This window comes from Aplidium turbinatum, chromosome 8 (genome assembly GCF_918807975.1).
Source record: "Aplidium turbinatum chromosome 8, kaAplTurb1.1, whole genome shotgun sequence".
NCBI lineage: Eukaryota > Metazoa > Chordata > Ascidiacea > Aplousobranchia > Polyclinidae > Aplidium > Aplidium turbinatum.
Window position 1 is genome coordinate 5683076 of NC_137479.1, and position 12031 is coordinate 5695106.

General features: G+C 37.5%; 1 protein-coding gene across 2 annotated transcripts; it reads left to right on the top strand.

The window, feature by feature from the left end:
- Positions 1-4805: 4805 nt before the first annotated feature.
- Positions 4806-11825, top strand: LOC145775950 (RNA-binding protein MEX3B-like). Of its 2 annotated transcripts, none has more exons than XM_082587361.1 (7): positions 4806-5108; positions 6534-6690; positions 7898-8103; positions 8268-8448; positions 8536-8666; positions 8760-9191; positions 9338-11825. In XM_082587361.1, the coding sequence occupies exons 1-7, from the start codon at positions 4838-4840 to the stop codon at positions 9595-9597; spliced, it is 1638 nt and encodes a 545-aa protein (XP_082443487.1). In that variant the 5' UTR covers positions 4806-4837; the 3' UTR covers positions 9598-11825. The 2 variants fall into 2 exon arrangements, with proteins under 2 accessions (XP_082443487.1, XP_082443488.1); XM_082587362.1 differs by having other exon boundaries at positions 7907-8103.
- Positions 11826-12031: the final 206 nt, after the last annotated feature.

A 12031-nucleotide genomic window follows, 5' to 3' on the forward strand; every position in this document is an offset into this window, starting at 1 on the left:
TTTGCAGTATCAAGGTCGACTGCAGCGACTTCTCCACCAATCTTTATTATTGGCATCTTCAATTTTTAAGTTTCACTTTGTCAGATCTTCTTTATGCTGTCACTTAATGTTATTGTTTGCTAAGCACTGAAAGACCACGGTAAGAGTACGGTAGCCGAAACTAATCCCAAGTTTTTGAAGAAAATACGGTACTCTATTTCAAAGATTTGAAAGATGAACTGCTGAAAGATGTAGTTGGCATATGGAACAAAACTGGTCTTTCAGTGCTTAGCAAACAGAGAATTGAAGCCAAGTTAAAAGACGTGATAGAGAAGTACAATACAGCAAGAAAGAAAGAAATGAAACGCAGAGGTAATGAGGTTAATCAAGAATGGTTACAGAACTTGTTCGATATATGTGCATGTAAGTGAAGTGTTCGATTTCCGAAAATCTGGTTGTTTTTCAAAAGAAACTCTCTTGCAGCTGTGAACTCGAAAACCGAGTCCAGGAGAAAGGAATCGCTTTCTTGAAAGATCAGCAAAAAGATTGAAAAATGTTTATCGGTGGCGTAGATGTCAACCATGTAGAAAAGGCTTTAGAACGGGAAAATCATAAAAGGAGGTGGGAAACGAGCAGTGAAGTTGAACAACCGAGCACTTCTGGCATACAATCTGCCAAAGCATCAGCATTACTATGTTCAAAACAGAGAAAAAGAAATGAAGCAGTTAGATGTCTACACGGTAGCGAAAGCGACTCTGATGGGGATATGAATTGGGAAGATGATAGGGAATACGAGCATCTGAAACCAGCTATTGGGGGAAAAGTGTACAAGAAAGTGCATTCTTTTTCCATAAATGATAGAAGTTGTGTAGCCTACTTGCTGATCGTAGGATGACTTCGGTACGCCAACAGCTGCAATGCTGCATCACCTTCGACAGTATACCGCCAACGACAAAAAAAACAAGAGAAAAATCTCTGATGGAAAGTGAGAACCTTCTCAACTCAGCTTCTGCCATGCAGTTATGTTATGATGGGCGCGTTGTCGATAAAATAGATCGATACGTTTTCTTGGGTCAACTTGTTGATGATAATGGCATGAACCACGAAAGTGTGCTTGCTGTTAAATATTTTCCCAAAAGTGTGTCGGTCACTGCAGCACTGATTTTTGACACCATCATCCAGGAGGCTTGCAGAGTTCACCTATCCCAAGTATATTCAGTCATGGCTGATACGACTGCTCTCAATGCAGGAAAAAAGTCCGGAGTCAATACTCGACTGGTCAATTATTTTAATGATGAAGTTGGTCATGATATTCATACCTTTAAATGTATGTCCCACATAAACGAAATATATCTTTCCCACGTCATTTCTTTTGTGGACGGCGCCAAGAAGGGTCCCGGAGCAATGCAAGATGGGACTTTGCTTAACCAGATAGCAAGACTAGACAAGCCCAGTACTGAAACCTTAACACCAACTATTACTACGCAATAACAGCTTCCAAGAGTGGAAAAATACAGAAAAACTTATTATCTTGATCACCTGATCTCTGTTCATCAGGAGAAAATAGACCGAAAATCAGATTTTTTGAAATAACTTTTTTTCTCAAGCAGGTATACCTTAATATTCTCTACATCAGGTATAGGAAACCGACCCTTCTGCGCATTTTGATACTAATTTTGTCGATCTATGATGTGTGGTTCCGGAGATACGCCCAAATTTCGAGATTTTGAGGCCCAAAAATTTCAAACCTAGTGGACCACCTCAATATGACGTCATAATTGAAACAAAATTGGGGTGTAAACTTTTTTCCCCAAATACCACCAGATGGGACCCCAGGCATTTTGAATTTCAAAAATGGTGAAAAAATGAAACACCCTATTGTGTAGCCTACAGAGGTTGAATCAATGTGATAAGGGCTGCCTTGCTGACTGAAAAGTCTAAATTTTGTTTGAAGTAAATTTTTGATTTGTTGCTGAAAATGCTACATTTTGTGAGTTCTGAAACTCAGCAACAACGTTTTCCAAGAGCTCCACCAAGACGGCTTGATTGTCTTTGCTTTTGAAGTAGCTACGCTGATATTCTACAGTTTCTTCAAGTGAACATCGTTTTCTTGAACCTGCCTTTGCACGTCATCAAGGAAGAATTTGCATTGATAATCACTTGGGTAGAAAAGGAAGTTTTTTAAACGTTTCAAAATGTGGCAGATTAAAGAAATGTTACGGAAAACTTTTTACTGAGTGACTAATGTGTGCCGTAGCGCTTTTTTCGTGTTCAGACTTACACCTGGTGGTTGAAGATTAAGTGGACGGGAAGGCAAGGAAGCCAATCTTCATGTCCACCTTCAGGCATGCCCTTAAGTGAAGTGTCCGCTTGTCGAAGTGTTGTTGCCAAGGTTCCGGAGAATTATTCCATCCATTTGGTGCCGATGAATGAAAAGCAGTCATTAGAATGTGTTGCTCAAGCGCTCACCACGAAAGTCGAACCAGAGCCGCTTGATCTTGAAGAAGCTTCTTGGTTTACGAAGTCGCGCTAACCAACTGAGCCATCGGGCGGACTATCTGTTCATAGGGCCGGGCTTTTCATTGGTACCGGACCAAAATTACTCTCTCAACGGCCCTGAATGTGTGTCTTGAAACGATGATCACAAAGTGGATTGTCTTTTGCTTTTATAGGCAAAATTTAAGGTGTTCAAAACTGTAAATTTTATAGCATCAACTAATCTGCTTTGTCTTCAATCAGCATCTGTAGGCTACAAAATTTGCAGTGGTTTTCTGACCAACCACAGTCAAGCGGCCTACTGGAAAATATCCCCAATTCCCATTCCCAATAGGCTGGAACAGCTCCATTCATTGATAGGCCTACAATTTTTGATAGCAAAAAAAAATTAAATCTTTATGGCATTTTGCCATGAAACTTCTTTTTGTAGGTTTTCCAAAAGTTCAGTTTATCACAACGTTTCGTTTTTAAATGTTTTGCAAAAATTGTGGTCTTGCAATTATTTTATTACAAAAATCGATTTGAATTTCAAAATAAAACTCTTTAAAAAAAATTATTGGAATGAAATCAAGACTAGCAAACTGACTTGGCGATTCTACGTTCTTTGTGTTTAACTTGCTACCATAAAACGATTTTCAATAAAATTTTGCCCCATTGCGGTCTGACCACCATTGCCAGAGCTTTCAAACGAGATTTGGCCTGAGCAGCGACCGTACAGCTACGTCACTAAAGACTATAGCAATCAGCTAATCGCGCAACAATTGTTACTGCGGGGGATTTGACTGTAGGCTATGTATGTATGTACATCAAAACAACACATTTCAACAGCAAAACATCAGACAGTTTGCTCAAAACATCAGATGTGGTAACGTGGCTTTCGTTATTGCTGTCTTTAGTGACGTATTCTCGAGCAGTGTTTGCACTTTTTGGTCATTTTGAAAAAAATGAAAATAAATGAAACATTGGACTTTGGGCCTTACCAGCGCCATTGAAAACAAATTTTTTTCGGTAATTTTTTTGAAATGTATTCTTGAATGTTCAGTTTACTCATTTTAATGCTTAATTCCCGTTTGAAATTTTCATTTAGTATGCCTTTAACTTTTCAAAAGCGAAACAGACAGTTTTAAACAGGCCGAATTTATAACCGTTAGGAGATGCAAATGAGTCATAGTTGTGCCTCAAAGATGCGACTTTGTATTGCACAACCTTTTATAAGCAACAACATAAAATAAACACGCACGACTTGAAAATGAAAAGTCGACTTGGTGATAGTAGGCTAGGCTATGTTTGAAATGAGTTTATCATCAAACTCAAAAAATGTTGTTGGTTACCTGCGCTAGTTTGTGCTTCATGTCTGTTGTGGAATTCAAATTGTTATGGTGCTTATTTTATTCGCATTATTTGTAATTGTACCATATAGCCTACTAATATTCTCGCAACAGACGAAATAAAAGGTTTCTCTCTCCCGTGGTTATGGAAGTTACATTTCAGATGTGTACTTCACCTACCACGTAGGCTGCTACACATCCCAAGTCACTTGCAGTTTCTAAATTTAAATGCAATGAGTGGTAAATTCAACCTTACCATTATCTATTTTCGTTATGTTTGTTGTGTACAATGTGCATTAAAGCTATACGAAAAGAGCTAGAATCAGTCATCTTTGCAACGAAAATAATCAACAAACTTGCTCTGCCTTGGCTTGTTTTTCCCTATTTTGAATCATCTTGACTAGTTTGCCCAGCACTAAATGAAAGCCTCGTGCTTGCTGTGACCCACGTGACTGGTTCCGTAGCTCTCATTGGATGATACATTCTACAGAAAAAAACACAGCACGAGGTTGCATCAAGAAGAATGAGAAAAAAGTTCAATCTTGGCTCGATTGCTATTGATGAAGTGTTGATCATGAGAGTGGTGGCAGGTTAAAATGGCTGAATTGGCTTGCAGGTTGAGGAAGAAAATTTGATTGATGTTAAAGCTAACTTATCTTTTCAAGTTTGTATTTTCGGGCAACCAGTGAATGTAATCGTTTACTGCCAAAAACTTTTCAACTAGACTGCAACCCGAAATTTCACATTGCAAGCGTAATGAACAGGTTTGATTAGAGGTGCAAAGTCACTCTTTTTGCATCATTGTAGCCTTTGCCAAAATATTGAAGTAGACAGAGCGACCATCCAAAGTCACTACAAGTGTGCGAAAAAAACAGTCTAAGTTTTCAAAGAAATGGCAATAGAGTTTTCATACAGCAGACATACCGGTATTCAATTTTTCCTATGCCGTACAACAAAATGTCTTAATCTTACTACTAAACTAATTATTTGTTTTCAGATTTTTATAGCTTTATTAGTTAATTTTGTAATCAGAAATGAATTCAGACGAAATTATGCAAAACCTGAATGTGTTGCTGGATCAAGAAACAACCACTGCAAGTGAAAATGTTCGTCCAGAGAAAGACCGTGAATTTAATTTTGTGCTGGAGATGTCGAGCTTAACAAAGTTAGGTGATCCTGGTGATGACGATAAAGCATCCAATTCCAGTTATGATGAAATCACAAAATGCAAGAAAAATCAAAATATGACTGAATGCGTTCCTGTGCCAAGCTCAGAACATGTCGCAGAGATTGTTGGAAGACAAGGTAAGGAAAAATAAACGCTGGTACTTTTAACAACCATTGGTTAAAAATGCTTATGCATTTAAATACAAGGCTGTGGCTATATTTACACTATATAGCCTAGTGTAATAATAGCCTCAATAGTGTTGCCAGATAAGGAATTCTGCCTTAATTTGAGAAAAAAAGTTTAAAGCTGTTGAAAACAAAAACTTGTATTTTGGAAATTTTTTTTTAGTCCTGGGCAAACAGATGCAACCTACCGTAGTTCATACCATGAACAGTTCGTACCCTCAGTTCGTACCTTAAAAAAATCGAGAGAAAAAATTAAAAAAGCCGAAGTCGCTGATCGCAGTTTCCGCAATCATTTTAAAATTTTCCCTTTGAAAAGATTGTGAGAAAAATTAGCAAGCCGAAGTCCGCTGATTGCAGTTTTCGTAAACATTTTTCCGCAGTTTCCGCTAACCCTAACCATAGAGTAATCTATGCTCTAACCCTAACCTTCGCTGATCGCAATTTCCGCAAACATTTTTCCGCAGTTTCTGCTAACCCTTACCCTAATTCTAACCATAAAGTAATCTATGCTCTTACCCTCGCTGATCGCAGTTTCCGCAAACATTTTTCCGCTAACCTTTACCCTAACCATAGAGAAATCTATGCTCTAACCCTCGCTGATCGCAGTTTCCACTTACCCATGGATCACAGAATTAAAAATTAATAAAAATTAAAAATAAGAATTAAAAATCTAATTAAAAGAAATAAAAATCTAATTCAGTGATCCATGGCTTACCCTAACTCTAACCATAGAGTAATTTATGCTCTAACCCTCGCTGATCGCAGTTTCCGCAAACATTTTTCTGCCGTTTCCGCTAACCCTTACCCTCGAGTTTGTTTCAAATTGTTTGGGGAAACTCCGATCAGCGACTTCGGTGTTGTGTTATTAAACTGCGATCAGCGACTTCGGCTTTTTTTAATTTTTTCTCTCGATCTTTTCAGGGTACGAACTGACTGTACGAATGGTTCAAGGTACAAACTAGGTTGCACCCTGGGCAAACGTCAAAACCCTAATCTTAATCCTAACTCTAACCCTTACCTTAACCCTTCCTAACTTTAATCCTAACTCTGGCAACACATGATTGTAACCATGGAATTAAGTGTGGAAAAATAGCCACTTAAATACAAATACTAGTGTACTCAGAGGTTTCTGCTCAAGTTTTGTGTTTGTGATTCTATTCTCTAATCCTAGATCCTTTTAGAATTTCGTCCAGTTTTCAGACCAATGCGGTTCAGTGTCATTAAATTTAGTTATATGTGCTGCAGAAATCTAGTATGGTACTAGGCCTACCTCATTTTTTATATTGGTGTTCAGAATTAACTATGTTCATTGTGAAAGCAATACTTAGGCTATTGTTAAGGGCTTCCTGACTCAATTGTTGTGGTTTATATGTTTAGGTTGCAAAATCAAAGCACTTAGAAACAAAACAAACACTTACATTAAAACACCTGTGCGTGGTGAAGAACCAGTCTTTGTAGTCACTGGAAGAAAAGAAGATGTTGCAATGGCTCGACGAGAGTTGCAGTCAGCTGCAGAACATTTTACGCAAATTAGGTGAGCTTAAAATTATATATACTATCTGAGGATACTTCAAAATTGATGTAATTTTTTACTGAGGCTTTCAAAGCATCTTTTAGATGTGCCGTTTATAGTTAGATCAAGATTTGAAGAGTAACAATAAATGTAAAGAAAAATCTGAACGCTATCATTGTTCATCTTTTCAATTTTTGTCAAGAATAACATAGCCTTTCATGAGTTGCAAATGTATTTTTACTACCACTTTGCATACCAGACCATCATTATAAGTGAATAAATAGAAGAAAATAGTGTTTTGTGATAAATGCACAGCTAAGATATTGTTTTTATGTAATGTAGGCTACTGGTTTTATATGACCAGTAGCTATTCATACCATATATTGTGAATATCTGAGGATATATGCACATGTCCATTGCCCACTCGAGCATGACAAATTCTATTCTTTCATTTTCTCTTAAAACAAAAATTGAATGAATGATGAAATCAAAAGAAATTGAATGAATGATTGAATGATGAAAAAGTGTGTATATAATATAACCTCAAGAGTTTTTTACAACTGAATCTGTGGCTTGTGCGCTGTTTTTGTGTTGGAAGGTTTAATACAGCCAGGAAGCGCTTTTTTTAAAAAACTAAGTTCTAAATCAAAGCAACACAATCATTATCGTCCTGCTTTTTTGTGGTGAATTTTCAATTTGAGTACAATACAGCTAAATCCTTTTGTGTCTTTTCAAGTATGAATAATAAAGTTACAGAGTTTTTTTAATTTGCTGAAATTTTAGAAATTCACTGGGTTAGTTTTCATCATAAGGGGATGTAACTATGTTTGCTGAATGAACTTCCGTGTGATCTTTATTTCAACGCACTTTGTTTTTGCTGTTAACAAGTTAGTTTGGTGACTGTAAAAAGTAACAATATAATACTTATTAAGTGTTTCACCAAGGTATAATTTAAAAATTTTAGTTTTGCAATTTGCTTTATTTATTGCTGCCACCTTTATGTACGTTTATTATGCATGCCGCGCGACTCAATGTTTTGTAAAACGACGTAGAGCTGATGTATTAAGCATACCTTGTATATTGCCATGCTCGACTGATGTATATTGCCATGCTCGACTGAACATGTGCATTGTGCAATTGCATGTAGCCTCTGCTGTTATAAAAAGTGTAGCTTTCATTTAACCTAATTTTGCCTCAATTTCACTACATGCAAGATTAACCATTTCAGAGCTTCTAGAAATAGGCATGCATATCTTGGAGAAAATCTTGCTGCCCCTGATGGAGGGTCTTTCACCTTGCCGGTTCGGGTGCCTTATCGAGTTGTTGGACTTGTAGTTGGACCAAAAGGTGCTACCATAAAAAGAATCCAGCAGCAGACACACACTTACATTGTTACTCCAAGCAGAGACAAGGAACCTGTGTTTGAAGTTACAGGTAACAACCTGCTTTTGATATGTGGCTAGTGGCTACTTTTAATTGAGTATGGAACTGTCTTATTTAATTGACTTGTATAGTTTTAATCATCAGACTCTGGTCAATGTATTCTTCGATGATAGTTTGAAGTTGAACTTGCTCAGCAATCACAAGTTTTGTTGCAGGACTACCTGAAAATGTTGAGAAAGCTAAAGAAGAAATTGAAGCTCACATTGCTTCCCGAACTGGTACACAGCAAACCAGCATTGATGATGACTTTCGAAGTAATGGTACTGAAGTAGGGAGCCCACCAATGTATCAGAAGTTCAGTCAAGCTATGGCATATTCACAATTGTACAATTCTGAGTAAGTAAGAACGTCTTGTTTTTCAGCCTGTGGTTTTAATTTCTAGTTGTTTTTAGTCAAGCTGCTAACCATTCAATTTGTTTACAGATCAGCACTCCCACAGAACTTGTACAACAGTGCCACTCAAGCAGGGACCTCAAGTTATTTTCGTGCTGGTTTACCTAACTCCAGTTTGTATTCCACCTACAATACTTCGCGTGATCAACCACAGCATCCAGGTAATGCTCTGTCCCTGTTATGTGCCAATTCGACGATCTCTACGATTCGTTTTAATATGAAATAGAACTTAAGAGATTATTTTTTCCTTTCAGCTGAATCACTGTCAACACATTTCCAACCGACAGAAGGTGTTCCTGCTGCTCAACATAACGTCATGAGCTTCCCTTTCAGCCAAGCTGTTGGTAGATCTGCTTCCCATTGGAATGAAAGTGGGATTGATGACACATCTGGGTCTCTCGACCACCCAGCAGTGGCAAATCCACAAGCGTTTGGATTTAATGCTTTTTCAACTCAGACTTTTGGGTCAGAGAGAAGTAGTGTAACACCAAATGGATTAAGTCCCTCTTCATCTGTTGGTGTGTTTCCTCGATTGTCTCCTACCTTGTTCGATAAAGAACCTTTTTCCCTCGGAGGCAGTCACCCAGCAGCACGACGTGTTGCTTCGGATGAATCAAGTTCCGGCAGTGTTGCAAAAGGTGCTGCAGTTACTCTTCCTCTCAACATCGAGAGCGGGTACAACTCAGGTAAACAGCGTTTCTCCACTTACGATTAGAATAGCTGTTTTAATTGCAAACAAATTTTCTTAATCGACTAGCAGACATGTTTGTTGTCTTTCGTGTGTTTTTCTAGTCAACCTTTTGCTTACACACATGCTTGTGTTTATTTGCAGGGGTAACCAACAGTGCTGCTGGATCACCTGAAGAAGGGTCCACACTTGAACAGCGTCTTGCTCAACTCGCACTTGGTGAGTCCACACTGGAGCGGTGTCTGATTTGCAACCAGGGGGCAGTAGTTGCTGCTTTTGTGCCTTGTGGCCACAATCTCTTCTGTTACAACTGTGCTGACTTGTGTGTTAAGCAAGACAATCCGGTATGTCCTTTCTGCCAGAAAACTGTCACCTTAGCTTTGCGTATTAAAAACAAATGTTAATTACTGAACAAAAGGGACTGGCGTATTTTAATTTGAAAGATAAACCTAACTGCTACCTTTTTATGATTTAGTGTTTGTTACTGCCAATATAGTTGTCTTCCACAGTCACTATCATTCTTGCATACCGACTTGGTCCAGATGGCAAACTCTGCTCCTTTTAAATTGCTTCCAGCCTTCCAGGTTATTAAAACATTGAATTGTGAAGGCATAGTTTTCTATCTAGAAAAGCTTATTTTGTATTTTCGATTTGAGAATTACATATTGCCTTGTATATTAATGTAATTTCTTATATCTATAGAGTTACGTGTTGCTTAAACAAAGTGATTATTTGCAATTATGACTTTTCCTACACTACCAATCCTGCTTGCAAAAAATATTCTTTATTTCTTGCTTGTAGTTTAATCTTATCTCAATCATGAGTAAACTGCATATCGTAGCCACTGCCCTGCTTCTGTAAAATAAACGCTATGAAGCTTTAGTCATGTCCTTCCCCTTAGTTGTGATATCCATCTATCAATGTTATTGCTGGGGAGCAATGACCTTGCTGTAGTGACCCTGCATAGCACATTTGTGGACCGTTGTTTTATTTATTGATAAATAATATATTTTATACGAATATCCTATGTGTAGGTTATTTTTGTTTTATTGTCTTTAACAAAACTGAGTATTTTTACTGGTTTTTCTTTTTTTACTTAACCAAGTGAATGCTAATTTTAATTTGCCATCACTTCATTTGAATTGCTTTGAGCCAAACATGTCACTATATATTGGAAATTGTAACTGCATGGATACTGGTCAAATCTTCGCCTGGTCTTTGTATCTCGTTTATTCAAGCTTAACTGCTCATGAACTTTTCTACTGTGTCATAGAAGTATGTGTACGTATATTATTCGTGGAAATCTTCCATAGCCTACGCCGCAGACGTGTGGTTTTGGTGCTGAGTTTTTATTTCAAAATATTATTTTCTTGGGTAGTAAAAGAACAATTAGTGAATGCTCACTTTGTAAATTTATTTTTGCTTTAAGATATTACATTACAGTTTTACTTTGGGTTGCTCTTGAAGGTTTAAGCACAGTCCTCCCATGATGAATTATGTCTAATTATTGTCTAACAGAACAAATCATAAGCGTTTTTTTATTTATGAACTTTTACGAGACTGCCATTCTGTAAGAGTGTCTTGCCATTCATTATGTTTTGTACAGTTTTGATTGACCGCCTTGCCAAATATTTGGTGCAGTAGAATCGATCGCACAATTATGTGAGATGGTGTAGCGGGTATTGTCCAGTAGGTGCTGGGCTTTTGTGAGCTTTAAGCTTACTGAAGGAACGTGGCTACCAGAGGTAGACATTTTTTTCTTGTAACAAAATTAATATATATACAATTTTTTTGAGAAGTGGATCCTTGAGGGAGATTTTTCCATAAAAATTTTCTGCCTAGCTACATTCTTGGATCATTGTGCGAATAAGAAGCCTGTATTCTACTGTGCCCTAACTTTCGCTGGAAAAGTGCTGGAGTTTGCTGTAATACCTTGAATGCCCTATTTTAAATGTTTACTGTGAATGGTATATTGTCAAAAACAAGCGTCATTTTCCACTGTCTTGTAATTGTGTAACTTCAGAGCTAACTTTTTAGCAACTTTTCTAACAAATCAAAGCACAGCGAATTTCAAAGTTTTTCAGTTTTACTTGCAGCTGAGATTTTTACGAATATAGTCTGACATGCCATCCAGACATACGGAAATTTTGGTATCTTCTACCATCATCCAGTCATTTTTTTTACATTGCTCAACGTCTGCAGATGTTGCATCAATGCAAATATAATGTACCGCTAACTGCTTATGTAAACAAATTTCATCAATGTATATATTTTAAAAGCTATAATTCCCCCTTTGAATTTTTGTGTTACTGCTTGTGCGAAATATTCGGTTATCTGGAGCGATTGCCCAGACAGCTAAATTTGTCATTTTTCATCGATTCAAAGTCTGTAAACGTTCCAATATCATTGTTAGGAAGAAAACATGTTTGGCATGGTACTGGAATGGTACAATCCTGGCATACATTTTTTCATATCTTGTTTTGGAGCAATGTGTTCTATGACTGAATACCCACACCGCTGTATATTCTTAACCGTGTCAACTTTTCAGAATCGATGATTTGTAAAAAGTGACCCTGAATGTTTCAGAGATTGTAAAAGTATATTTTTTGTGAATAAAAGTTGTATTTCGTTATTTTGCGTTTTGTTTCATTTGTTGATTTGGCAACCTGGACATAATCTCAGCGGCCCTAGGTCTTGCCACACCGAGGTTGTGTTTCGCCTGAGGCGTCCAGCAAAATGTGATGGTGACGTCAGACGGTGGTCGTCAGAGCGTGTCGTACTGTATATGGAAGCTTGATCAGGAAACAACAGACCTAAGTTATTTCTGATCATCTCGTG